Source organism: Anas acuta, chromosome 19, assembly GCF_963932015.1.
Source record: "Anas acuta chromosome 19, bAnaAcu1.1, whole genome shotgun sequence".
Taxonomy (NCBI): domain Eukaryota; kingdom Metazoa; phylum Chordata; class Aves; order Anseriformes; family Anatidae; genus Anas; species Anas acuta.
The window spans coordinates 8,589,238-8,613,499 of NC_088997.1; the positions used below are offsets into that span (position 1 = coordinate 8,589,238).

At 58.3% G+C, this 24,262-nt stretch overlaps 1 protein-coding gene across 7 annotated transcripts in view; it reads left to right on the top strand.

Annotated features, from left to right (window-relative positions):
* GTF2IRD1 (GTF2I repeat domain containing 1) overlaps window positions 1–24,262 on the top strand; it is a 56,872-nt gene continuing 32,610 nt past the window's right edge. For 5 of the 7 annotated variants that reach the window (XM_068655797.1, XM_068655794.1, XM_068655795.1 and 2 more), the window contains exons 1-3: window positions 17,681–17,809; window positions 19,675–19,816; window positions 22,746–22,892. In XM_068655797.1, the coding sequence (XP_068511898.1) occupies window positions 17,687–17,809; window positions 19,675–19,816; window positions 22,746–22,892 (412 nt within the window). In that variant the 5' untranslated portion in view covers window positions 17,681–17,686. Of the gene's footprint in view, window positions 226–593; window positions 727–17,680; window positions 17,810–19,674; window positions 19,817–22,745; window positions 22,893–24,262 lie in introns of those variants that run through there. The other 2 variants (XM_068655799.1, XM_068655798.1) reach the window with 2 other exon arrangements.

Genomic DNA, 24,262 nt, shown 5'->3' on the forward strand with positions numbered 1-24,262 from the left:
CTCCGCGCCCGAGCAGGGCGCCCTGCCCGCCCCGGCCCGGCCCGGCCCCGGCCCGGCCCCGGCCCGGCCCGGCCCGAGGGGAGGAGGCGGCGGCGGCGGGAGGCGGGCGGCGGGAGGCGGCTCTGCCCCGGCCCCGGCCCCGGCCCCGGCCCCGGCTCCTGCCCCGGCTCGGCCCGGCCCCGCCGCCCGCCCCCGCCCGGAGCCGCCCGGGGAGGCCGGAGCGCGGTGAGCGAAGTTGGGGCCCTTCCGCGGCCGCCACTCCCCTGAGGGGGCCGGGGGGAGGTGGGGAGGGAAGGGGAGGGGAGGGGGCGGCCGGGGGGGAAGGTGGTGGTGGTGGTGGGAGGGCTGGGGACAGGGCTGGGAGCAGACCTGGGGGACCCGAGCTGGGGACAGGGCTGGGGACAGGGCTGGGAGCAGCCCCAGGAGCAGAGCTGGGGACACACCAAGGGACCGACCCCAGGAGCAGAGCTGGGCACCAGAGCTCCTCTGCGGCTCCCCCGGCCACACCGGGCTCTGGCCCTGCATGGGGCTGGGGACAGGGCTGGGGACAGGGCTGGGGACAGCCAGCGCTGCGATGGGGAGAAAGTTCCTCCCCGGGGAGCCGGTGCCCTTGTCCTTCCAGCGCTCGGGGCTGGCAGTGGGTTGATCCGGGATAAGCCGCAGGTCGGAGCGATCCCACTGCTGTGCTGCGCTGGAGCGAGCCCTGGAGCCGGTGGCACGTCGCAGGTAACCCCGGGTGTGCGTGGCCGAGGGGCACCCCATGAACCAGGGATGCTCGGGGTCGGTCGCATTGTCGCTGAGCTCCAGCCGGGTGGGGATGTGGGTGCGGAGCCGCTCGTGCTGGGAGCCCCCGCTATGGGGTGGCTGCTCCCTGCGCTCCTGCAGAGGGGCTGCAGCCGGAGGAGGACCCTGCGATGTGAGCGCCGGGGGTTCGGCTCTGGAGATCCTCGCTGGAGGAGCCGGCACCCATCCGAGCCGGGAGAATTTTGTGCTTCTAGGAAAACCACCGCAGCACTCGAGCCGCGGACGAGGAGGCGATGCGCGGGCTGCCTGTGGCCAGCTGGAGCTCTCCGGCTGCCACGGGCATCGAAGCAGCTCGGTGTGTCCCACGGGTCCCACGCCGGAGCACAGAACCCTTGCATGCCTGTTTGTGCCACCGAAATACCGCGCCCGCTCCTGCAATTCTCCCTCCTTCCCTGCTGACACTGCCTTGGTGGCCGCCCGGGTCCCACTGGGTGCTGCGGCCCTGAGGGGACACCCAGGAGGGTGCCAGAGGGGACACGCACCCCTGGGGATGCGCTGCCCGCCCGTGCTGCCCCTCCTGGAGGGGTTTTGTGTGTCTGTGGGGTGCTGGCGCTGCGGCGGGGCTGGCACGCCTTCTGGGCTCGTGCTGGCCTTCGGGAACCAGCATGGCAAAAGGGGACACCGGGAACACCAGGCAGTTCCCACACGCCCCAGTCTGTGTCTTGGGTGCGGGGAGAAACCTCCCAGTAAGGGGGACGGGGCTGTCCTGGGCAGGTCCAGGTGCCACGGTGCATCCCTGCCCGCATGTCACTGCTTTGCTTCGAGCCTGGTGCTGCTCTTGGGTCTGATCCCGAAAGCAGCCCCACATTTGTGCCTCATCTCCTGCTCCGCTCATGCCAGGAAGGAGAGGCACAAAGGTCCCCGGCGCCTTTGGGTTTGCTAATGAGAAGCTGGAGAGGAGGGAAGGAACCTGCTCGGGGACGTATTTAGCAACTTGCCCTACAAGCCCGGCGTGAGGGACGCCTTGCCCTTGCTCACTGTCCTGGCAGCCTGGCACAGGGAGGCGACTTGCAGGACCTCGCACGGTGCAAGAAGGGCCCGTTTTTAGGCTGTTTCCATCTCCCAGCCCCCGGAGGACAGGCCGGGCTGTCCTGCACCCACACCTGCATGGACGGCGCCACCTCTCAATCAAGCAGCGCTCGCCTGAAACGAAGGAAAAAAAAAAACCAAACCCCAAAACCCCAGACCATAACAGTGGTTGGAGTGATCTCCCGCTGCTGGAGCTGATGGGGGATTCCCATCTGCTGTTCCCACAGGAAATAGCTGGGATTTTTTTAGGCAATTATCAATGCCCTGTACTTCCTCTGGGAATTTCATCGGCTGCACCCTGGCGGTCAGGCTTGGTGGAGGAATGCGGAGGGACAGCGACGGGGCCTGGGCTCGTTCGCTGCCAGCCACGGTGCGGGCACAGGACTAGGTGCCAGCCGTCCCCGTGGCAGAGGGTGCGTTTGTTCCGTTTGCTGCCTGAGTGTAGGTTGTAGCTGCTGCTGGTGGTGGACGTGCTGGTGGTGGTCATCACCGAAATTGAGGTGTGAGTGGTGCCACCAGAAGCCTTGCCCTTGAAGACGGGAAAGAGAGGACCTACTGGGAGCCTCTTCCCAGGATGGAGGTGTCCACCTGGAGCTAAATTTTGTATTTGTAGAGTTTCTTTATTGGTGAGCTCCCAGCTGAGAGCTGTAGGGAAGAGTCTCCTGGTAGCTCCTGGATCTTCCCACCTGGAGGTTCATCAGAAGAGCAGGGCTTGAGGCAGAAAGCAGGACCATTTCTCGGGAGGTGAGCGGTTGTTGCAGACCAGGGCAAGGTTTCCCAGAGAAATTTCTCTGCCCAGGTGCAGCCTTTCACTTTCCACTGTGTGTTTTATTTCAATCTCCTGAGACATCATCTTTAAAAAGAGGTTAGGAGTCCTTGGTCTGGTCAGAAGCTGTGGGAGACTCCAGGCTGTGATTCAAGCAGACCTTACAGATTGTGGCTTTGGGGTTTTTTGTTTATTGTTTTGGGCGAGGCTGCAGGTTTAATGCTTCTTTCTGCATCACTTAACATGACCCCATGGATCGAATTTGCTTTCAGTGGTGCCGGGAGCCCTGCCTGGCCAAGGTCCCCCTTCCCCACCGGCCGTGTCCGAGCAGGAGCCGCGGCCCCAGGCTGGGTCCCACCGACTGGGTGCTGGGATTTGGCAGGGGGGCTCTGGTCTGAGACAACCCCACGGAGGAGCTTTATCAGCTGGGGAGGTTCCATGTTACATGCAGGGCAGGTGGGAGGACCTGTGCAGGGCCTTGTGCTTCCAGATCTGCTGCCAATTGTCGCTTTTCAGACGCTTTGATGGTGATTTCCAGGGGGCTTACCTACAGCATCAGGAAGGCTTTCCCCGGCGGGTAAATGTTATTAAGAAAAGCACTCAGTGCAAGAATTGCCTTCTTAAAAGCAGATTGCACCTTGGTGGGATTTACATTTGTATATCCAAACAGCTTCTGTTTGAATTTTCTGGCTTTTGTGGCTTTGTCTCCGCTCAGTGCTGTGATGGCTGTTTTAAGAAGAGAATTAACTTCAACTAGATGAATAGGAGACCGGCACAGACTATTGCTCTGCCTTTGCAAATTCACAGCAATCTAATCATCCTTTACCAGGACTTTCTTCCTCAAAGCTAATCTCCACCTTTCCCTTGAATTATGAGGCGCCTCCATCTTCGTCTCCTCTCAACCTGCAACATCAGAGGGAGCAAACCCACACGTGGAGGCTCAGAGCCTCTCGGGAACTCCTCCACCGTTTGCTCCAGAAGCTTGAAAGGGACACAGGTGGATGTCCCTTGCGTGGATGGTGTCCTGCGTGGGGGCTGCAGGGCTTTGGTGCTCACCTGAGCCACCCCAGCAGCTAGGGCTGAGCATCAGGGAGCTGAGATCCACTCCTGGAGCAGGGGGAGCTGCGGGGGGTGGGAAGGTGCCGTGGAGCTTCGGTCGGTCTGGAGGTGACAGAGGTGAAAATCCTGTGGGAAGAAGGCTTCGTAACCCTTTTTTTTTTTTTTTTTTTTTTAATTGTACTCTCTCAGTCTGGTTGCTGCCAGGTGCTGCTCTTCCTGCTTAGCTCAGGGGGGGAGCACTGATGTTCCTGGAGAACAAACCTCTCCCCCCCCCCCCCCCCCATGAGGCACGTGAGGGATTTGCACACTTCCAGGAGAAAGGCAGTGCCTGCCCCGTAATAATCAGGAGCTTCGTGGTGTAATTTGTGGGGGAGAAATCCCTCTAAATGAGGCGAGGAGCTGTGCAGCCAGGCTGGGGCTGAGCCCTGCCCTGGCCGAGGCAGGGGATGCCCCATGGGTTGTGTGGTTGAAAGAGAAGTGGTTGAGGAGCCCTTGGCTTCCTCCTTCCCTGACTAAAAAAATGGAAAAGCAGGAAAACCTCAGAGCTTTCCCTCTCTCATCTGATGACCAGAAGGATTTAGAGGTGGTTGTTTTGCCCTCGCGTGGAGGATCACGGCCTTCGGTGTGCCCCCCGCCTCACAGGCCCGGGGCCAGGCCGTGCTCTGACCTGTGCCCATGGCTCTGCTCCCCCACGCTGTGGAGCCTCGTGGTCAAAAGGCCGAGTCACAAATCATTTTGTGGTGCCTGTGAGCTGCCCGCGCTCTCCTGTTGCCTAAATCAGTGTGTAGATGTGAGCTCCGGAGCGATGGGTTTTAGTCCTGGGGGCCCTCCTCGCTTTGCCTTGTTCTTTTCGGCACCGGGGCTGCTGAAGCCCAGGGGTTGGGCTTCTGTCTCGCCCTGTGTTGTTCAAGAAACGCGATAAAACAGCCTCGTTGGGTAAATACAACGGTGTTACAACCCGCCATCTGCCAAAGCACTGTGTGGAGTGGCAGCAGCTCCTCGGTGAGCTGCTGCTGGCAGGGCTGGAGAGATGTCACTTCTTTGGGGCCGCGCACCTCATGGTGGGAATGGGGCGGAGAAAGGGCTTTTCCTTATGGCTTCCTTCCCCTGCCTGGGGACAGTTAAATCAGACTGGGACAACTGGTTGCCACAGGAGCAGGGTGGGCTTGTGTGGGGAGACTCGTTTGAGGGTCATCAGCGAGTCCCCCAAAAACCAGGCGTGCTGCTGCCACCTTACTGAGCCGGAGCCTCTGGTTGTACTGTAAGGAGACGTGCTCGTGCACCGGGACATCTCTGGGGGTCCAGGGCTCTGGGGGTGGATGGGCACAGCCAGGACTGCAGGGATGTCCCTGAGATGCCACCACAGCCATGGGAGCTGTGGACACACGGCTCTGCTCTTCCCCCGCCGCCGTCCTTCCTCCCGTGGGGCTGGGAGCAGCGACGGGGGTTTTGGGAGGGGGGGGACACCCACACAGGCACTGGAAGCCCTCCCGCAACCTCCGGAGGCGAAATATGTTAGGAACTCTGCTTGTTTAAAGAGCCTTTGGGGTTTGGGGCCTTAAATAAACATCCTGGTTGGGGTTGGGGTTGGGGATGGGGATGCTCAGCCCGCGGGAGGCCGGGGGGGGCAGGGAGCTGTACGGGTGCCCGGAGCCTGCGTGCGCCTCCTGACAAGGTTATAAATTAGCGCCATTAGAGGAGGATCACCGAGAATAAATCGCTCTGCACCCTTTCGGGCCGTCGCTGTGCTGTAATTTCATCTCGTCTTTCTGGGGACAAATGCCTAGAAAGCCCCCGGATGAAATTACAGCCAGCCAGCCCACGAGGGGGGCACTGCACCCTGACTCCCAGCCGGGGGTTGGTGCCCCCAGCTCACCAGGAAGATGCAGGCACCCCAAACAGCGCTCGGCCGGAGGAGCTGAGCATGGTTTGCATTGAGAACCCCACGGGGTGGGAACGAGGGATTAGCCGGGTGTTGCTGCAGGGGTTTGGGGCAGGTTTTGCCAGGTGCCCGGTGGCCACGCTGGCCCCGTGCCATCGCTCACCGTGCGGCAGTGTGCCTGACCCGAAACCCCGGCCAAACAGCAGGGCTAAAACCAAGCAGCCCGCGTGCTATTAATACGAATGCGTGGCTAGAGCAGGAGGTGGGCGACCTTTATCAAGACATTAAACATTTATTAAAACCATTAGGATTAGCGTCAGGTTATATTTATTTATTTTCTTTTATTTTACGAAAACTGGAGCACGTGAGCCCCGTGAGATGGCTGCACCGGTGCAGTGCATCCCCTGGCTCCGGATGGGTCCCAGCGTTGCTTTGCTGGAGCCAGGGGTGGAAAAGAGCCAAGGACAGCGTTAGGTGGCTTTTTCCCACCTGCCCAAAGGTATTTATTTCCCTTAGGATGGGACTGGCAAGCGGGGGATTATTCTGGGCTGTGGGCGAGCTCCCTGCATCCCTCCTCGGGTTTTCCCAAGCTGCTGCTCCGCGGATTACGCGCGCTCTTGAAAACGTCTTTGTTTTGCGATGTTTGCTATTGTAATTTATGTATGATGCTGCCGCTTGTTGAAAAACAAGGTCTTTATCTCCGTGGGAATTACACCTGCATAAATACAGCCCATCAGTGGCTGCGTGCGCCAGGCACGCCGTGACAAAAGCCGACTCTGGCGCCGCAGCAGCGCTGCAAAAGTTTCCCCCACTTCACCACCGCTTTCCTCCGCTCCTCGCACACCCCGCTGCTTGGAAGCGAGCTGCTGGTTTTGTGGGCACGCCGCCCTTTTTTTTTCTTGTTCCCCAGTTCTTCCTCCCCTAGCATCATAGGTATCGCTTCTGCTGTTGAGCATAAATATTTTTTTGGTTCCCGGTTGATTTTTTTGGGGGGCGAAACGAGTGCTTTCATGCTCGCCGACCTCCTGGTGCGACGGAGCCGTCGGATGGAGCCATGAGCACGAAGGGGCTTCTGTGGGCGGCTGCCGGCGCAGGACTATTTTTAACACAGCCAGGATTTTACCGCGCTGCCGCTGATGCACGGGAGCACGTAGGCATCCGTTCTCATTTTTAAACCTGATAATTAACGTGAACGCGCGGGCTGGCCCCACCGGGGAGAGGCGCTGCCGAGGATGCTCTGGGTTGCCGGGGCCGGCAGGCAGGTGGCCACCGGAGCCCTTCGGAGGCGTGGGTGCTGCAGGACCAGACGAGCAGGAAGGGAAATCGCTGCCGTCGGGGATCCGGCTGCAGGCGTGGAGAGCGGTGGCGGGATGCGCTCCCCGTCGGCACCGCCAGACGGACGGACAGACGGACAGCTGTCTGTCCCCGGCCTCCTTGCCCCGGCCAACCTTCCCCCGAAGTGGAACGGAGGTGGTTGGGTGCACGGTGGTGTCGCACGGGTGGGAGCTGAGATGTGGGTGCCGGCAGCTCCCTCCTCTTCCTCCTGCTCTTCCTCCCCACGACTGTTTGGTCCCGGTCGGGTTGGGGGGTGCCAAGCCCCTGCACGTTCCCCGCCGGGAACCTCACAGCGATGCCGGTGCAAAGCCTTGCAGCAACCGCAGCTCCTCTCAAACTGATGTGCTGCGGGCTTGTGAAGGGTTTTTCTTTCTCGTTTTTCTTTTTCTTCCTTTTTTCTTTTTTTTTTCCCTGTGCTAACCCGCTTTTAGCCAGCGCTGTTACAAGGCGTTTAAGCCCAGAACGTTCCTTCTCGGTATTGATTTTGCTTTCTGCTTAAATCTCTCTTTATTGCCCTTGGTATTTTGAGGAGCTGGAAGGAGAGCAGGGAGAGCTGAGCTGCCGCTTCGAAGAGTTTTGCCTCGCATGGGTGGAGGCTGAGGGAGAAATCCCTGGTGGTGGCAGCTCCCCACTCCTCTGCCTCCCACTGTGGGGTGAGGGCTGGGACAAGCCCTGGAGGTGTCCCCGTCCCGCGGCTCCGTGTGAGTGGAAAGGGGTCCGAGGATGTGTGGAAAGGGCTCTGAAGCCTCAGGTTCCTGGTGCCCAGGTAGCAGCGGTGTCCAGAAGAGCTGTGTCTCAGCTGGGTGAGCATCCCAGCAAATCCCACAGCTCCTTGGGGTCCTACAAAGGAGCTCGGCTCCTGTGCGGCAGGGCCGGGAGCTCAGGGTGAGCTTTGTGCCCTCGGTTCTGGGCACACCATGGAGCTGTGAGCTCGGTGTGCTGCTTCTCCTGAGGAGGTCAGGAGGTGGGCAGGGGGTGCAGAATAAGTCCCAACAGCCCCGTTCCCAGGGAGAAATGTGTTTGGGGTGGCCAGCTCCTGTTCCTTCCTAGGCTGTAGCTTGGACCAGCTTTGTCCTCACGTTCCTGCTGGTGGCACGCTGGGATTTTGCTACCAGTAAGCAAATAAAGCTTCTAACGAGCTTTTTGGGCTCCTCCTGGCTCGGGCTGGGCGCAGGGCAGAGGGCAGGCACTGGAGACGTTTCGGAGGAGGAGGTATGGCAGCGCACAGCCCCACTACAGCCTCCTTAAATATTTACCTTCCCGGCACAAGGCAGCTCCGCGCTTCCCCGCCGTGCGCGGCAGGTCGAGGGCTCTCCAGCGCCCTGCTCCGGAGGCGGCTGCTCCGATTGCCTAATTGCTTGCCGCCCATTTAAGGGGAACCGATTAAGAAATTAATTCAGAGTCTTAGGCGGCGCAGAGCCCGATCTGAATGCTTTGATCGCCGCGGAGCAGGGACGGATGCGGGCGAAGGCGCTGCTCGCCATCCGTCTGCGGCGGGAGGTAATTAAGGTACGGCTGCCGTTCGGGCGGTCACGGCTCCGGCGCGGGTTTACGCAGAGGTGGTCGGGCTTGTTTCTGTGTAGGTTGTCCTTTTTTCTCTGCGTTTCACCCCAAGAATAGCGCGGAGATACCCTCTGTGAGCCCAGAGCCCTGTGTGCAGAGAGGGGTGCCTGGGATGGGGAAAATACTCTTATTTTTTATTGGTTTCTACAAGTTTAGTGGTGTGTGGGTTCGGGGGTTTTGGGGTGAGTGTCCATGCTTGGTGCGGGCCTGAATTTGGGTAACCGAGCCTCTCGGCACTGTTTCCTTCTCATCCCCACACCCACGGGAGGCTCTGAATCGGAGGCGCCGCTTCGCTTTGCGCTTCTCCGGGTGCTGGCAACCCGATTAAAGCATCGCAGCGCTGCTTGGAAGGGAAATGTGCCATAAGGCAGGTTTGCTTTTTGCAGGATTAAAAGCAAATAAATATTTATACAGTATGCAAAGCAGGCTCGATAAGATATGCACATCAGCGAGAATTTGAAGCGGTTTAGTTTTGGGTGCAAGATTAAGGGGTGTGCGTGTCGGTGCATTATGTAGTTTTAAAGGGATGTTTTCCTCCTGCTGCACAAAAATAAAAATAGGAAGGGAAGAGCCGTTTGCGCTTCTTGGTCCGCTCTGGTCTTGGGTTTCACGATCTCCGTGCACGCCCGTATCTTTAACTGCAGGGATGGAAAAAAGCCAGGGAGAGAGGGCAGTGCAGGCTGCATTTCGTATGCAAATATCATGCTGGCCCCGTTCCTAATATTCGCTGTGTTTACACGTAAATGCAAACAACTGTTGACTTAGTTTCAACAGATAATGTGTTTCATAACACAATGGAAATTAGAATTAATCTGGAATTGAGCAGGGGCCGTGTGTGTTTCCGCCAGAGCTGAGGCTCTGTGGGGGCTCGGGACGGGGCTCGGGTGATGCTCAGCACCCCCAGCCCGTGCTGGGCAAGGGGGGGATTTCGTTTCCCCGTTCCTCAGTTCTTGTGAATTTTTTTGTGGAGTCCCTCCTCATTTCTGTCGGTGTGGGGGGACCCCTCTGCCACCGGTGCGCTGTGCCAAAGCAGCCTGAAGGCCGTCCGGGTGCCGACAGGGGGGGGTTCCTCTGCAGGACGAGTGAGCTGAACCGGCTGGGAGTGCGCTCAGGGACAGCGTCCCCCGAGGTGACACGGACGTGGGGTGATGTGGGGACAGACAGCTCCTCGTGGGGAGCGAGGTGCTTGGAGAAATGCCAGCGTCCGCATCCGCCGCGTCCCCCGGGGCTGGGTGGCAGCGCCCAGGTCACCTTGTCCCGGCGGTGACTCCCCGTGGAAGCATCCAGGAGAGGCCCCGGCTGCGTTTTAGGGCCTCATCCTGGCCTCCTCCGGCCTGGGGCAGCCCTCGCTGGGCTCCCAGCTCCCTCCGAGGCTTCCTCGTAGCCCCGGGGCGGAGCAGCATTGCCCGGGAGCCGATCATTTGGGAGCAGCGTCATCCCCATCTCAGGGCGTCTGCCTGTCCCCGTCCATCTGTCTGCCCAGCCCTAGTAATTTTTCGCCGACTGGCTGGCTCCCACCGGGCGCCGGCTGCAGGAATTGGGCAATTGGATTTGGGATGTGCCATCCGCCACTGATGGATCTCCACGGGACAGGTGGCACCAGAGGGGACGTCCCGGCCCCAAGGCGTGCGGTTTTGCGGCCGCCAGGGCCCCCGGGGATGCCGTGCCCGTGCTGTTGGGGTGTGGGGGAGCAGGATGCGTCCCCGGCCGGTCCTGCTGCCCATGCGGGATGTGCAGGGTAATTTTGGATTCTTGCCCGGGCTGGGTGGGGGCCGTGGGCACCTGGGGCTGTTTGTGTCCTGGAGCTGGCGGTGATTGGTGATGCAGCACCCCGATAACACCAGGTAAGGGCATGATCACCAGTGTGGTGCTGGTTTTTGGGGCTCCCATCCCGATGCGCACGCTTGGCATGGCCCGCAGCTCCTCTGTCAGATCCTCTCTGGGTCGTCCCCTTAAAGAAATGAAAAAAACGACCAAGCAGGATTTAGGAGCAGTGTGCTCCGTGTGTCAGTGCTAACCCCGCAGCCCCCAAATCGCCTTTCCATGCCCTGTGTGGTGCTGATGGTTGCGCGTGGGTCCTGTAATCCCCGCGGAAGGCCCATTTCGTTAGCTATCACCGAGCTTATTTATGCGGAGCGGAGCCAGGCACGGGGTGGCAAGCAGCACGTCCTGTAACAGGGGGAATACTCGCTCCAGAAACAACAATAACCAGAGAGCTGAAATATCAGCGATAAAATTAAACCGTAATGAGATTAGGCAGTGGCTCTTCCATCCGAGCGCGCCTCGCACGGAGATAATTACCCGGGAAGAGCAGTGAGCACGCTGCGGGCACGGCCGCGGGCTGGGATGGGGACAAGGGACGGGGATGGGTGCCGGGGCTGCTCCTGGTGGAAAAGGGGAACGGGGCTGAGCCCCAAGGAGCTGGATGAGGCGCAGACCTCGCCAAATTCACGCCCCGGTGGCTGTGATTTTGTGTGTCGCTGCCTTGGAGCAGCCCAGCTCGTGGCCAGGCGCAGGAGCTGCGACGATGCGTCGCCGGCGGGTGGGATGGGGCGGCAGAAAACGTGCTGGGGCTGGGACCTCGTCGGCAGGGATTCCGTTTTGGGGTTTCGTTTCTGCATCCCCAGGCGCGGGGCATCACCTTCACCCGCACGCGGGATTTGTCTTTGATGTGGAGGAAAAAAGGAAGGGGGGGAAAAAAATAAATCCGTGTGGCTGTGTGATATAAAATCTGAGTTTGGATCTCAGTAACTGCATGGAAAACAACAGGCTTTTTATGTTGGCTCTCGGGGTAGGAGGAGAGCAGGCTAGAATAAAGATTTACAGTGTTTGGGAGATTAAAGGCCCTTGGTACATTGTTCAAATACCACGAGATTAGTTTCCAAGGAGACGGATACCAGTTGCCATAGGCACCGGGGGGCCAGGAATTAGGATTGCGATTTTTTATCCTGATCACGCAAACAGTAGCTGAACGCTGCTAAAACTCCGGCTTTAAATAACACGAGTGTTAGCTTACATACCAAGAAAGCAGAGTCTGGAAACTGGATCCCATCCTCTCCCCGCTCCCCATCGCCCTTGGCTTCTTGCAGGGCACCTCAACCGCAGCCGCCCCGTGCCACGTTGGACCCAGGTTTAAAAATTTGGGTGCCACGAGGCGGCATGGGGCACGAGCCCCCCGTGACACCCGGTGTCCACCACCAGATGTTGGATTTTGGCCCCGAGTCGCTCCTGATGCAAAGCCCCACGCGTGGTGCTGGGCGGACAATCCGTGGCACCGCTGCGCGCCTCCTCGCCACCAGCCAGCTTTGGGCTCCTGCTCACATGGCAGCGAGGTGCAACCCACACCCCTGGTGCCACCCCAAGCCCTGCCCCGACGGCTCCAGGGTTCCCGGGTTGGTCTCATCTTCCTACCGAGGCTCACTCTTGTTTCGGGCCGCCCCGCAGGAACTATTCGTGGGCGGCAGCTGCGGCGGTGCGGCACCAGAGCAAGCTCCCGGTGCCCCCTCCTAATTTTAGCTGCTGCGGGCCACCCACTTCTGGGAAATGCAACCCGAGCCCCGGCATCGCCGCAGCACCCATCCCTCGTGGCCCTGCCACCCGGGCACCCCACGCTAGCAGCGCCTGCTCCCCACTCCCCACCGCGGCGCTCGCAGCATCCCTCCCCTGCCACGGCGGCGACGCTCCGATTAACGCTTTGGGTTTCCCCCCTCCCTTCCTTTTTGTCTCTCTTTCTTTTTTTTTTTTTCCTTCTTTAATAAATGAAGAGGCAGTTGCTCGAAGCTAGAGCTTCTGCGCCTGCCCGCCGGGAGGTTGCGGCGTGGAAACTTGGCTGCGTGGGGATGCTTGAAACGCGCGGCGGAGCTGGGGGGAGCGATCCTGCCTGGCTGCGGTGACATGGAGGCGTTCTCGGGGGGGGGCACCCCGACTTCCAGCCGCCGCTTTGCTCCCACCTCTCCCTTCGCCCTGTGCAGAAGCCCACGATAATTTCCCCGTTCGTCCTGCGTGCGCCGAGAGCGGGATTTAGAAAAAGAAAGGTAGCGGAAGAATGAAACGCTCGGATTTTGCTTCCCGTAGGAAAAAGCACCGTTCCTGCCGCGGAAACACCTCCTGGCTGCTCGCAGGAGCCTCGGGTTTGTTCTGCGCTTGTTTGCGGAGCGGGACGGAGCCGCGCCGGGTGAGAGATTGGCCGTGGATCAGCCGGGGCAGCGGCGCTCGGGCTGTGCTGCCTGGGGATGTTTTCGGTTCTGTGCCGGCACGGACGTGAGGAGCTTTTCCAGCAGGTGCCCTGGTTCCTGTGGGTAAAGTAACCCAGCCAGGAGGTGTCTCGGGGCCTGGAGCCGTTCCTCCCGGTGTTACCCAGCTGGGGAGGGTGAAAGAAAACCACCAGGTTTTGGTGGTTTGGTTTGGGGGACCCCTCCTGGCCCAGGTGCGGGGGCTGCCGGCACCGTGGGGATGTGGGCGCAAACCACATGCGTGGTCAGGGTACCCCAGGCTGTGCCCGGGGGCTGTCTGGCCCCGATCACCTTCATTTTGGGACTTTTGTGAACAGGTGTAGCAAACAAGGAGGCCTGGGGATGTGGGGAGAGATGTCGCAATGGGGCAGTGGTTATGGGGCAGGTTATGGGGCTGGGGCATGCAAACCTGGCCTTGTTCTCGCAGCAGCCACGTTAGCAGGGCTACGTGGGGCTATGTGAGTACCCCAAAAATCAGAGCCCCCACCCCCTCAGGAGGGCTGCGCAGCAGCTTTGGGGTGAGATCAGAGATCTGGGGGCTTTGGGGAGTGTTTGGACACTTGAGGATGTTGATGGATGCTTTGTGACCAGAGGTATCGTGGTAATTTGCTGGAGCTGGCATCAGCGCTGACCATGCCGCTCACCGACCGCCGGCGGGGCAGACTGTGCTGAGTTAGGCGCAGGGGATTACATTTTAGGGTTTTGGGATCACCAGGGTGTGAGGAGCAGTTATTTCTCTGCCGGCAGGCCATGCAGGGGGAGCCTTTCGTGAGCCCCTTCACGGTGCGAAGCAGTCGCTTGCCGGCGTGCGAGCAAGCTGCCCGTGCCGAGCAGACATCCCCGCCGTGCTGACAAAGAGCGGGGCCGTGCCACGGTGCTCATCACCGCCAAAAGACCCCAAAGTCCCCAAAATGTGTCGGGGTAGGTCAGTGCCCTCGGTCAGCCTCCCCTTCCTGCAGCCTGTGGGGACATCGGGGCCGGTCCCTGTGCCGGGAGGGCGGGTGCTGTCCCGGGGTGCTGTGCCCAGCCAGTGCCGTGAGTTGTCCCTGCAGCTCCTATCGGGACAGCTCATGCAGAATTTTAAAACACGTTTAATGATAGCTGGGGCTAATTACTGAAATGTCCTCCAGGGCTGGTGTAATTTCTAAAAATCCCCTTAAACGCGCCTGCCCAGAGCAGAAGGCAATTACACCCCAGATCTCTGCCAGCTCATCGTTACACACGGACGTGGCTCATGGTCCCTCCGGCCACCGGCGTTTCAGGTGAAACCTCCCGAGTGACTCAGGAGCCCCGGCACCATTTTCAGAAGTCCTTTTGATTCCGGGCAGCCCAATTTCCCCCGGCAGTGCCCCAACGCCTGCCCCAGGCCGTCCCTCCTCTCCCCGAGAGGGGTGAACGCGCCGTGAGCCCATCTCAAGTCCTTCCCTGATACATTGCTTTGACTGCCTATATTCGGTGCGTTTTGTGTATGCTTCATGCAGTAAAAATGGCCAGGGCTAGGTTTTTATGGACCTGCGGGAAAAAAATAAATAAATCACCCGATTTGTGGAAAGCCGGTACTGGTAGGGAACAGGACGGGAAGGCGATGCAGAAAGTCCTCGGTCCTGGGCACGCGGCTGTTCCCGTCCCGCAGCATCACAGGTCCCCTGCTCGGCACAGGGCTTAGCCGGGGATAATGCCCCAAAAAAGAGGTTTTTGCATTTTTTTCTTCCTTCTGGCTGTGGGACTTGGCTTGTGATGCTGCCACGCATCCGTTCCCTTTGCTTGGTCCTAGCTGAACCTGTTTATAATTTGAAAGTTGCAACAACGCCGTTCTGTGCTCGGAAATTTGTTTTTGGGGGGCGGGGGGGTGATGTTCCTGCTTTGTTTGCCTTATTTTGCTGTTTTGTTTGCTCGGAAGGCTGTGGAAATGGTGACGCAGCGCGCCGGGCGGGCGGATGTTTATTTTCGGGAGGGATGCTGCGAGGCGGGCGGGGAGGCGATGCTCAGGCTTGGGGTGGGGATTTCGGGGACCAGGTCTGTCCCTGCCCCGGGAGCAGGCAGAGGGGGCAGGACGGGGCTGGCTGGTGGCGGGGACGCAGCGGCACCTGCGGGAACAGCTCCAGGTGGCCAGCTGGGACTCGTCCTTGCGTCCTCAGCGCCCGGACCCCTCGCTCGGGGATTTCGCCGTGCCCCCGTCCCACCCGCAGCCAGCCCTAACTGGTGTAAGAATGGTTTACCCCAGTTTCCCTAAAGCTTAGTTTCCCTCTGATTAGACAAACAACTTCAAGCTGTACATCTTAATTTGATTTGGATAAGCCTATCGCTTGCCATGAAGTCTTTTTTTTTTTTTTTCCCCTCCCGTTTATTCCCCTTCTCCCCTTCTAAATCCGCTGTCGCTGCTGTTCGTGACCATAACTGATTAAAAGAATTACAGCAATATTCCTCCCCCCCCCCGAGATGAAGCCCCAGACGCATCACTTGGGCCACGTTTGTGCTGCCCCTGGGGGGGAGGCAGAGGGACGAGGGAGCTGCAGCTCGTGCTCGCTGCGGGGCCGCCACCAGCCCCATCCTCTGGGGCCGGCTCCTCAGCACCACCAGCAGCACCGACCTCTCCCTAATAGCAGCAATTTATCATTATAATAATTAGGGTGCTCAGAAACGCATGCAGGCAGCGTGATCAAAATAAGGCTGCTGTCCACCAGCGCTCTCAGGGGGGCCCAGCAGCGAGCGGTGCTGCGTCCCTGGGCTGTGTCTCTTCCCGACAGGGCCTCCAGGAGATGCACGGTCCGAGCCCGCTGTCCTGGCTGGGACATGGGTGGCATCCCCACGCGCACGGATGTCCCAGCTCCTGGTGGCTCTGTGGCACCCAGCTGCTCGAGGGCTGCCCGAAGCCTGCAGGTGGCTGGGCCCCTCGTCCCCCAGCCCGCAGGCCGGTGCGCTTTTGGCGAGCCTTTTGGGTTCCCTCCCCAACATCGTCCCCAGGGACAAAACTCCGCCGTCAGCTTCGCTCGGGCAGGCAGCGCTGTTAAGAAATGTCAGCGGCTTTTAAGAGGATTTTTCTGGGTCAGTGTTGGCGTGGTGCAGCAGAAGCCCTGGCACTCATCGCTCCGCCAGCCAGAAGTGCCCGTGCGGCCCCAGCGCAGCCCCACTGTCCCCTGCCACTGTCCCTGTGCCAGCAGCCGACGCAGGGCAGGTCTGGGATGCAATTTCTGCAGTTTGGTCGTTAACATTTCCCTAACGAGGAGTTGTCCCTGCCCTCATCAGCTTGTTTGGTGCCCTGCTGAGTGCGCCCATCCCTCCCAGGCACCGGCAGAGATGCCCCGATGGAGGCAAGGGGGCCAAACCCCACTTTTTTCCCCCTGCTTTATCCGGCACAGATTTGCATGCTGCTGACTCCCGCAGGTCGGATGCAGGCGTGAATCAGAGCGGGGCTGTGAGCCGGTTCGGTTCTCGCTTTGACTTTCAGCCCTGCTTTTAAGCAGGGTTTAATCTCGGCCCAGGAGGCACCGGCACCGCGCGCGGGGCTGCCGGGCGGCTGCGGTTTTTGTCTGCGCAGCAAATCGAGTTACGCGCAGGCAGCTTCATTCATATTCCTCGGCTCGCCCTGCCCGGCTCCTTCTAATCTCGCCTCATTAGAAATTCCCCGGCCCCTTTTATCTGCTCGCAGCTTCGAGCACATGATTCACGGTCTGCTTTGAATGGCTCGCCGGCGTTCTCCTCTCCTTTCGCCATCCTTTCTTTGCAGGTTTCAAGCCGGGCCGTGCGGCGCTCTGCATCTCCCCCTCCCCACGTTTTTTGGGTGCTGCAGGCGCGATGTTGTACATGGTGTGGGAGCAGAGAGCTTGGTGCGGGGCGAGCCCCTGCCTCAGTTTCCCCCGAAGCATCGGCATTGCCCTGGGTCGTGTCCTGTGGGTACACCCATTTGCAGGGACCTGGCGCTGTCACTGCACTTGTGGCTGGGCCCCACACAGAGCTGTGTGGGGACACCAGGTGTTGGTGCAATGGGATGGGACATTTCCCCGTGCTTATCTCCACCTCATTCTGAGCAGCTGGATATTGTGGCTTGGCTTGAGCCAGTCTGGTTTTCCCCTTTTTTTTCCTCATTTTACAGTGAGGGATGGAGCTCCTGGGGCTAAGCTCCTTTTTGGCTGCAGGGTCCCTGCTCCCCCTGGCTTTGACCCCCAGGACCCCAAACCCTCTCGTGAGCGGCTGGTTGGGTGACACCCCATTGCCTCAAACCCCTTTGAGACAAAAAAAAAAAGGAAAAAAGACAAAAAAAATAACAAGACTTTTGCTTTCTCCCCAAACCGAGCTTGGTGGTGAGCGAGGTGACGGCAGAGCACCCCGTGGCTTTGGTGCACCCTGAGGACACCTTTGGGTGCCCTGGGGATGGGGAGCGCGGGGTGGATGGCACGGCGTCCTCATGGGGACACGTGTGTCACCCGTTCTGCTCCGCATCCTCCCCCTTGGCACAGCCACAACCCCGTTTGGGCAGGGTGCCCCTTGTGGTGGTGGCACCTGCCCGGGATGTGGCCCAGGGCTGGAGGTGACCCCGCTGGATCCGCTGGTCCCGGTGCTGCCGGGACGCGTGGCGCTGGCGCCAGGGTTTGGTTACGGCTTGGCAGCGAGCGCGGGTAGCTGCTTTTTCTGCTCCTGGCAGGGATGAGCTGATTCGCACGTGGGTGTCTTCCGCATGCCTTTGATTTTCTGCTTCTCCTCTTGCTCCTACCCACCCGCGTGCGGGGCGGCTCCACCGGAGAGATGGGGCCGGGGGCGTGGGCTGCCCCAGCCCCGTGCCGTGCCTCGGTTTCCCCTGGCATCGTGGTGGTGGTGCCGCATCCCGGTGCTTGTCCGTGGGGCAGGGGGACCCAGGAGGAGTAGCAGCACTGACAGCAAGCTGAGTGCTTGCTCAAAACCCATTTCTCTTTCTTTTTTTTTTGGCGACTTTCATCATTTTTTTGCCATGAGGGGCACGCGCCATCAGCGCTCCTGTCAGTAACACAACACCTTTTTTTTTCCTGTTTCCAGGTGAATATGGCACTGGCAGGGAAGCCTCTAGACGTGACCCTCAGCAGCTCCAGGCCTGAGCAGTGGAACATGGTTTTCCCCCAGAAAGACGAAATCATCACCAGCTTAGTGTCTGCCTTAGACTCCATGGTAAGAGGCCGTGGGCACCAGCGCGCGGCATCCCGTCCCTGTCCCCTCCCTCCCACATTTGCCACTTCCACCCCCCGAGGGCATCGCTGCAGAGCAGGGCTGACAGCCCCAGGGCTCTCAGGAGAGGACGAGGAGGGAAAAACCTCCATCACCCAGCCCGTCACGTTCCCCTCTGCCGTGGTAAAGCCCGTGGAGCTGCAAAACGCAGCGCCCCCCGTCCCGATGCCCTGCGGACGGGGCTCAGCCCCAACTCATCCCAGCTGCGCCGTGTTTCCCCATTAATATTTATGCCGGTGTCAGCCGAATGTAGGGGCTGGATTGTGATTTTTTTTTTCTTGCTGTTTTACCGATGTTACCGTGAGCTTTTACACAACAGGAGAACAATGGCTTTTATCTGGGAGAACAAAGAAAATAACTTTCATATCTTTTGACGTAGAATTCCCGGTGGAAGCCTTGCATAAGTCAGGCGTGCTTACATAAACAAGATAACTGGTGGGATTAATTCTCGTGGACCAGAGCTAATCTTATTTTTAACTGTGAGTGTGATCAGGAAGGGAAAGTGCGTGTGTGGCAACAAATACCTAATAAAAAGCAGTGTGCTAAGTAGCCCTCCCCTGTAAAGCCCAGCAGCCAAGGTGTTTGCCTCGAGTGCATCTTCAACTCCGTGCAGGCAGGCGTTTTTCCCCCAAACAGCGATTTCCTTCTTTTTGACCACCATCCCCACATTAAAGAGCAGGTTCCCCGGAGCTGACGCGCCCCATGTGGCTTTGCTACACGCGTGCCATCCTGTACAGCAAATCGTGGTGTCATCGTCGGGTGCCTGCTGAGTGCACGGTGCACAGCCTCCGAGCCTCACCTCCCGCTGCAGGTTTCCTGGTTCCTTTTTGCACGTTGAGCTTCCCTGAGCAAAATACTTCAAGTTATGTTGGGTTCTTGAAAGGAGGCTTCTAAAAACTAAATATTTTGGTGATGTGATTAAATATTCCCTTCCCGAAGAGGCTGAGCAGGAGGTAAAATGGCAGATTGAGTCTGCTTTAAGCCCAAGTCAATCAAAATCACTGCAAAAACATGCAGGGGGACTGCGAGAAGGTGGTGGCCGTGGTGGGGTTTGGCCCATGGGCAGCTGCTTTCCTGCTCCATCCCTGCCTGCCTGCGGCTCGCAGCATCCTCCAGCTCACTGGCTTGTGTTTTGGGTCACCTGCGCTCACTTCTTGTCATCGCTTAAGGATGGAAGTGGGAAAATCCCCAGCTAAATTCTGTGCCGTGCCTGGTGTCCTCATGGTGTTGGTGCTGTGGCTTTGGGGATGGGACTCAGGCTGCGGGCGCTGCGTAGCAATCAGAATGAAAAATAATAAGAAAAATGCACATTACACGTGTGTTATGTATAGCAGGAAGCGCACGTTACGTAAAATGGATTAATGGAGGAAGTTCTTTTCCATCTCTTTAATGTTTTGCATAACTGTACAAGAAGAATCACTCGGCTAATCCAGACTTTGACCATATTAGTGTTCTGTAGCCGAAATAAGATTCCCGTGCTCCTTATTATATTAGGGTTGGTGGAAAAATACAAGTTGTTGGGTTTGCTTTTTTACCAGGGATGTTTTCTTCTAAAGAACTACTATGGAATGGTTACTTTTAGGGGAGGAAAAGTAGAAGGTTGGAAATGCTTTCAAACCCAACCAGCTGCTTTTTGCATATCTAAACCACGTCCCTTTATGGGGTCGTAAAGTTGCCAAAGTGTTTATAGCGTAGGAGGTACCATAAACACCATGATATTTGGGCCAATACAAGAATATTATTGATGATGGATGCGGGTGGCTGATGCGAGGCACCGCTCCGGCTCTGACCCGGCCGCGTCTCCGCAGTGCTCCGCGCTCTCCAAGCTGAACGCCGAGGTGGCCTGCATCGCCGTGCACGACGAGAGCACCTTCGTGGTGGGCACCGAGAAGGGCAGGGTCTTCCTCAGCGCCAGGAAGGAGCTGCAGGCCGACTTCCAGAAGTTCTGCCGTGAGTATCCCGGGTGGGAAGGGGGAGCACGGCGGGGCGATGCGCTCGGGTTCGTTAATTGTGTGTTTGAGGACGTGCCGGTTGCAGGAGCTTGGTGCTCCGTTAGATCCTGACCCCAAAATTGCACAAAGAGGCTGTGGTTGGGGGAATGGGGTGGATGGGAGCCTTTTCCAATGCATGCCCTGACTCCTTTCCAACGCATCCTGTGGTCAGTGAGGTCTGGGGCACGGCCGTCTTGGGGAATTCGCAGAAATCGGTTCTTCCAGGGAACAGCCAGGAGCCAAGGGTTTTCTTTTGCTTTTGGAAAGACAGGAATGGTTATGGGGAGCTGAGAGTACTGGTTGTGGGCCTGTTTACTTTTGGGGGACAACAGAAATGGAAGGACACCTTGAGTGTCCCAGGTGCCACCACCCACTGCGCCCTGACCTGCGCACGCTGTCCTATTGTAGGCCCTACAAAAACAAACCGAGAGGCGAGGGGAAAGGTGAGGACCTGAGGTTTGGCATCATCCCTATCAGGCCAGCTGGATCTTGCCCCCAGTGGTGGGAAGGGAGGTGTTTTTGGTGGCCCTGGTGAACCCCAAGCTGGGGAGAGGTGGCCCAGAGAAGCAAGCGCGGCCACCACGCGCAGTGGGACGTCGGTGGGGGCAAACAGCCCGCGTCTGCGTGCACACATGGCCTGGTGTTGATGGAAACCATATTCGTGCTTAATCCGTTAGAGAAATTGCTCAAGAACGGTTCATCCTAGTGAAAACATGAGTGCTGTAAAGCTGCCAGGGTCACTGTCTGCTTGGATGATTCGTTGCACATGTGCCGGGCGAAGCGGCTCTGCTCGCCCGGAGCGGTCGGATTTGCAGCACAGCTTCCCCGAGCGCCTCGGCTCTCCCGGCCCTGCTCCTCCATCCTGCTGCGGATGGCAGGCTGACATTTCTCCCCCTGTTTGGAGCCAGCAAAGCCGCCTGCAATTATTCTCCATCTTGATGCGTTTCATTTTGCGGGCGGGTTTTTTCAACAGAGGCATTTCAGGGAAGTTTCCTGCACCGTCCGCTGGGGGTTCTGGCTCCCCGCCGCGGGCAAAAGGCAGGAGAGGAGCTTAGTGGTCAGTGCAAGGGAGCAAAACCTTTAAGTTAAAGACAAACTGTGTCACCCCACAGCTCTCGTTAGCTGATGACTGCAAATCTCACTTTTGGAAGCAGAGCCACAAATATTCTGCTCGCTGACCTCCGACTGTCCTGGGTGAGCCTAAAGGTACTGAGGCACTCAGCGTCGGGTCGGAGTTCCCCTCGCCTTTGGTTTAATTTACACCTTTGTGAAAATGGAATTGTAACATCTGGTACAAACCATGAAATCCTGGCGGTGGGGTTCTGACAAAGCGGCTGATACTCGAGACAGGGTGAAATGCGATAACTCTGTCTTGAATTATAAATGGCCGAGGCTCAGCTCCACTACATAAAGCTCTTACAACTGGCATGCATCGTAAAGCATCCCTGGAAATGCCTCTGATTTATAGTCTAGCTGCCCCCTTAGAAAGGATCTGAAATAATCTAAACCAGACATCACCGGGAGATGTAAGAAGCCTCTTATCTGCCGAGCTGTGCTCCTCCGGGCACACAGACCTCACTCGAACGCTCTCGTTTATCTGGAACTCTGGCTCAGCCTTTCCTGATTCGCAGGGGGACTTGACAATTATAAGGATTGATGCTAATGGAGGGGTGTTTGCGCCTCGACAGGAGGGAGACTCTTGGAAGGTGTGAATTTGGGTGGATTTCACCGTGTTTGCAAATGACCCAGGGTCTCCTCCCCAGCAGCATCTCCGTGCCCCATCCCTCTGGCTCCTTAAAAAATAATAAATAAATAATAAAATAAGGGGGGGGAATTAAGGGTCAGGGCAGCAGGTGGAGGTCTCCACTCAAGTCCCTGATGGGCGGTCGAGACACTTTGCAGCCGGGATGCAAGGTGCAGTGTGAGAGCAGGGACAAGGAGGGACAGCATGGGGGTGACATGGGGACACTCCCCAAAGCCACCCACCAGTGGCAGATTGATGCTTACAGTGACTTGTTTTAATTATTATTATTTATTAAGCCATTTGTGCTGGCTATCAGGAAAAAGAGGACGCGGGCCAGCCCCAGAGCTGGGCACAGGGCGGTCACCTGCCCTCGGTGCCGATGTCCGGGCTGAGGTGGCCGTCCCGTTCCTGTGTCCCTGTGTGCCAGGAGGGGAGGGCGAGCTTCTCCTCGAGCACCCACGCGGCAGCCAGGGCTGATCGCTGGCGAGAGCCTGTCGAGGATGATGAAGGAATTAGTCCTTTGCCACTGAAAATCCCTGGTGAATCGGTTTAGCTAGAATGGCAATAATGCACTTGTAGTGTTTAATTTTCTGTGCATTTAGAGACGCAAGGAAGTCGTTGCCGAAGATATGCTTTATTTGAGGTTTAATGGGGGAAATTAGCAGGAAATAGCTGGTATTACTGAGGTACGTGATGCTGAAGGGTAAAAAAGCCTCTGAGAAAGGCGGATTTTCTTTTTTCGGAGAGATTGAAGGCTAAGCAGATTGAAGCCAGAGAAAAGAAACACACCGGCCAATTAATCACAACAGCCTCAGTGCGGCTGGGTGTGTAAAATGGGGGTGCTGGGGCGCAGGATGACACTGCTGCCTGTGCCTGCACCTTTCCCTGGGTGTCTGGGGCTGCCAGATGCCATGGTCACCTCTGCTGCTTAAAGGACTTTGCTGACACTGGGGTCTGGCTGGGGGTCCGGAGCCCGTGGGACTCCGTCTTTGTGCATTGGGTGGGCAGGGATGTGTGCTGAAGCTGTGCTGACTGCTTTCATCGTTCCATGTGGTCACTGCCAGCTGCTTTGAGGGTGCTGGGGTGTTGCCTGTTGAAGTTTTTCCCACTGCAGCATCTCCCCTTTTCTTCTCTCCGCCCACAGGAGTCCAGCAGCGGAGGGAGCAGGACGCAGAGGCGCAGAAGAAGGCAAAGGAGTGCGGGCGAAGCATGCTCAGGGTCTCCCCGGACCAGGGATCAGACGTGTACCTCCTCAGGAAGATGGTAGAGGAAGTGTTTGATGTGCTTTATAGTAAGAACCTTCACGATTCCATTTGGGGATTTGGATGGCCCCGGGGCTCGCTGCGCTGCCAGCTCCAGCCTGCCTCGGCGAGCGCGCCCCTGCCTGCGGCTTTGGGACCGGTGGTCCCCAGCACGGTGGGACCTGCTGATGGGCAGGGTCTGCGCTGTGCTGAGAGCAGGTCCAGCCTCTGCCTCGGCCCTCTGCAGGCTGGCAATGAAAGGGGCTGTGCCCCAAATGGGTAACAACGTGTGCCACAAAAATAAAACCCCACTTTTGGGGGGAGCACCCTCCCATCAGGCCAGCTGAAGGCTCTGCCGAGGGCTAAATGGGGTTCTCATGTGCGCCTTCATCCCGAACGCTGCCTTACAGCACCTCCTCAGCAGCGTGTGTCGGGGCTCCGCGGGGCCTCGCTCTCCCCTTTCCATGGCAGGCCTGCTTAAAAGGAAAAAGATGACTTTTCTCGCAGGCGGCCCCACAGCCTCAGCTCCGTGAGACGAGCTGGTGCCATTCCAGCGCATGCATCATCCCCAGCAATAAAGCTTCAGCAATTAAAATGTAGATGACCATATGGCTGCTGCTACGTAGCCCGGTGGGTTGCAGAGCTCCCTCTGGGCCCAAGCTGTGGATGCTGGAGCTGTGGCAGTGCCCGCTCCGCGCTCAGGACGTCCCCGATCGGGGATCCACGGGGTTTGCTCGCAGAGTTTTGGGTGTCAGCGGTGAGGATCGGGCTCCTCGTTGTTGTGCAGCTCTGCGTTTCAGTGCCTGCTCCTACCTGCAGAGTTTGCTGCTGTTTATTTATTTGAAGCTCGCCCCGCCAGCGTGCACCGCGGGCTTTGCAGAGGGAGAGGAGGCAGCATCGCTTCCCCCGGCCGGGACAGTCGGGATCAGAAGCTGAGATTTTCTAAAATCACTTAAAGGACTTGGATGAGGTATTCCCATTAAAGGGGGTGATCAAATCCTCTCGCTGCCTTTGAAAGGCTCAGCCCAAATCATGAGGAAAGGGAAATGCAGAAGAGCCAAAAGAATGAGCTGGGGCTGGCGTTGCAGCGTGGATAGAGCCCCATGCTGAGCTGGGGCCTTTAAAAGAAAAAAACTTTTTCTTTAAAAAAGCTTTTTAAAGAAAGCTGGCCTTTAAAGCCTCCGGGGAATATGGCAATAATCCTTAGATAATCTGAATACCTACTTATATGAGAAGTTTGACCAGGGTGCGTTGGCATGGTGAGGGACAGACTTAGATGGCCAGTGTGTTAGGGTGAGGCTGGAGATGCAGCGTGCAGGGTTGGGGTGTGGTGAGCGTGTGCGTGGGTTGGACGCGGAGCCCCGACAAGTTGGACACATCCCTGAGCAGAGGGGTTTGGCCCCGGCACGAAGATGTAATT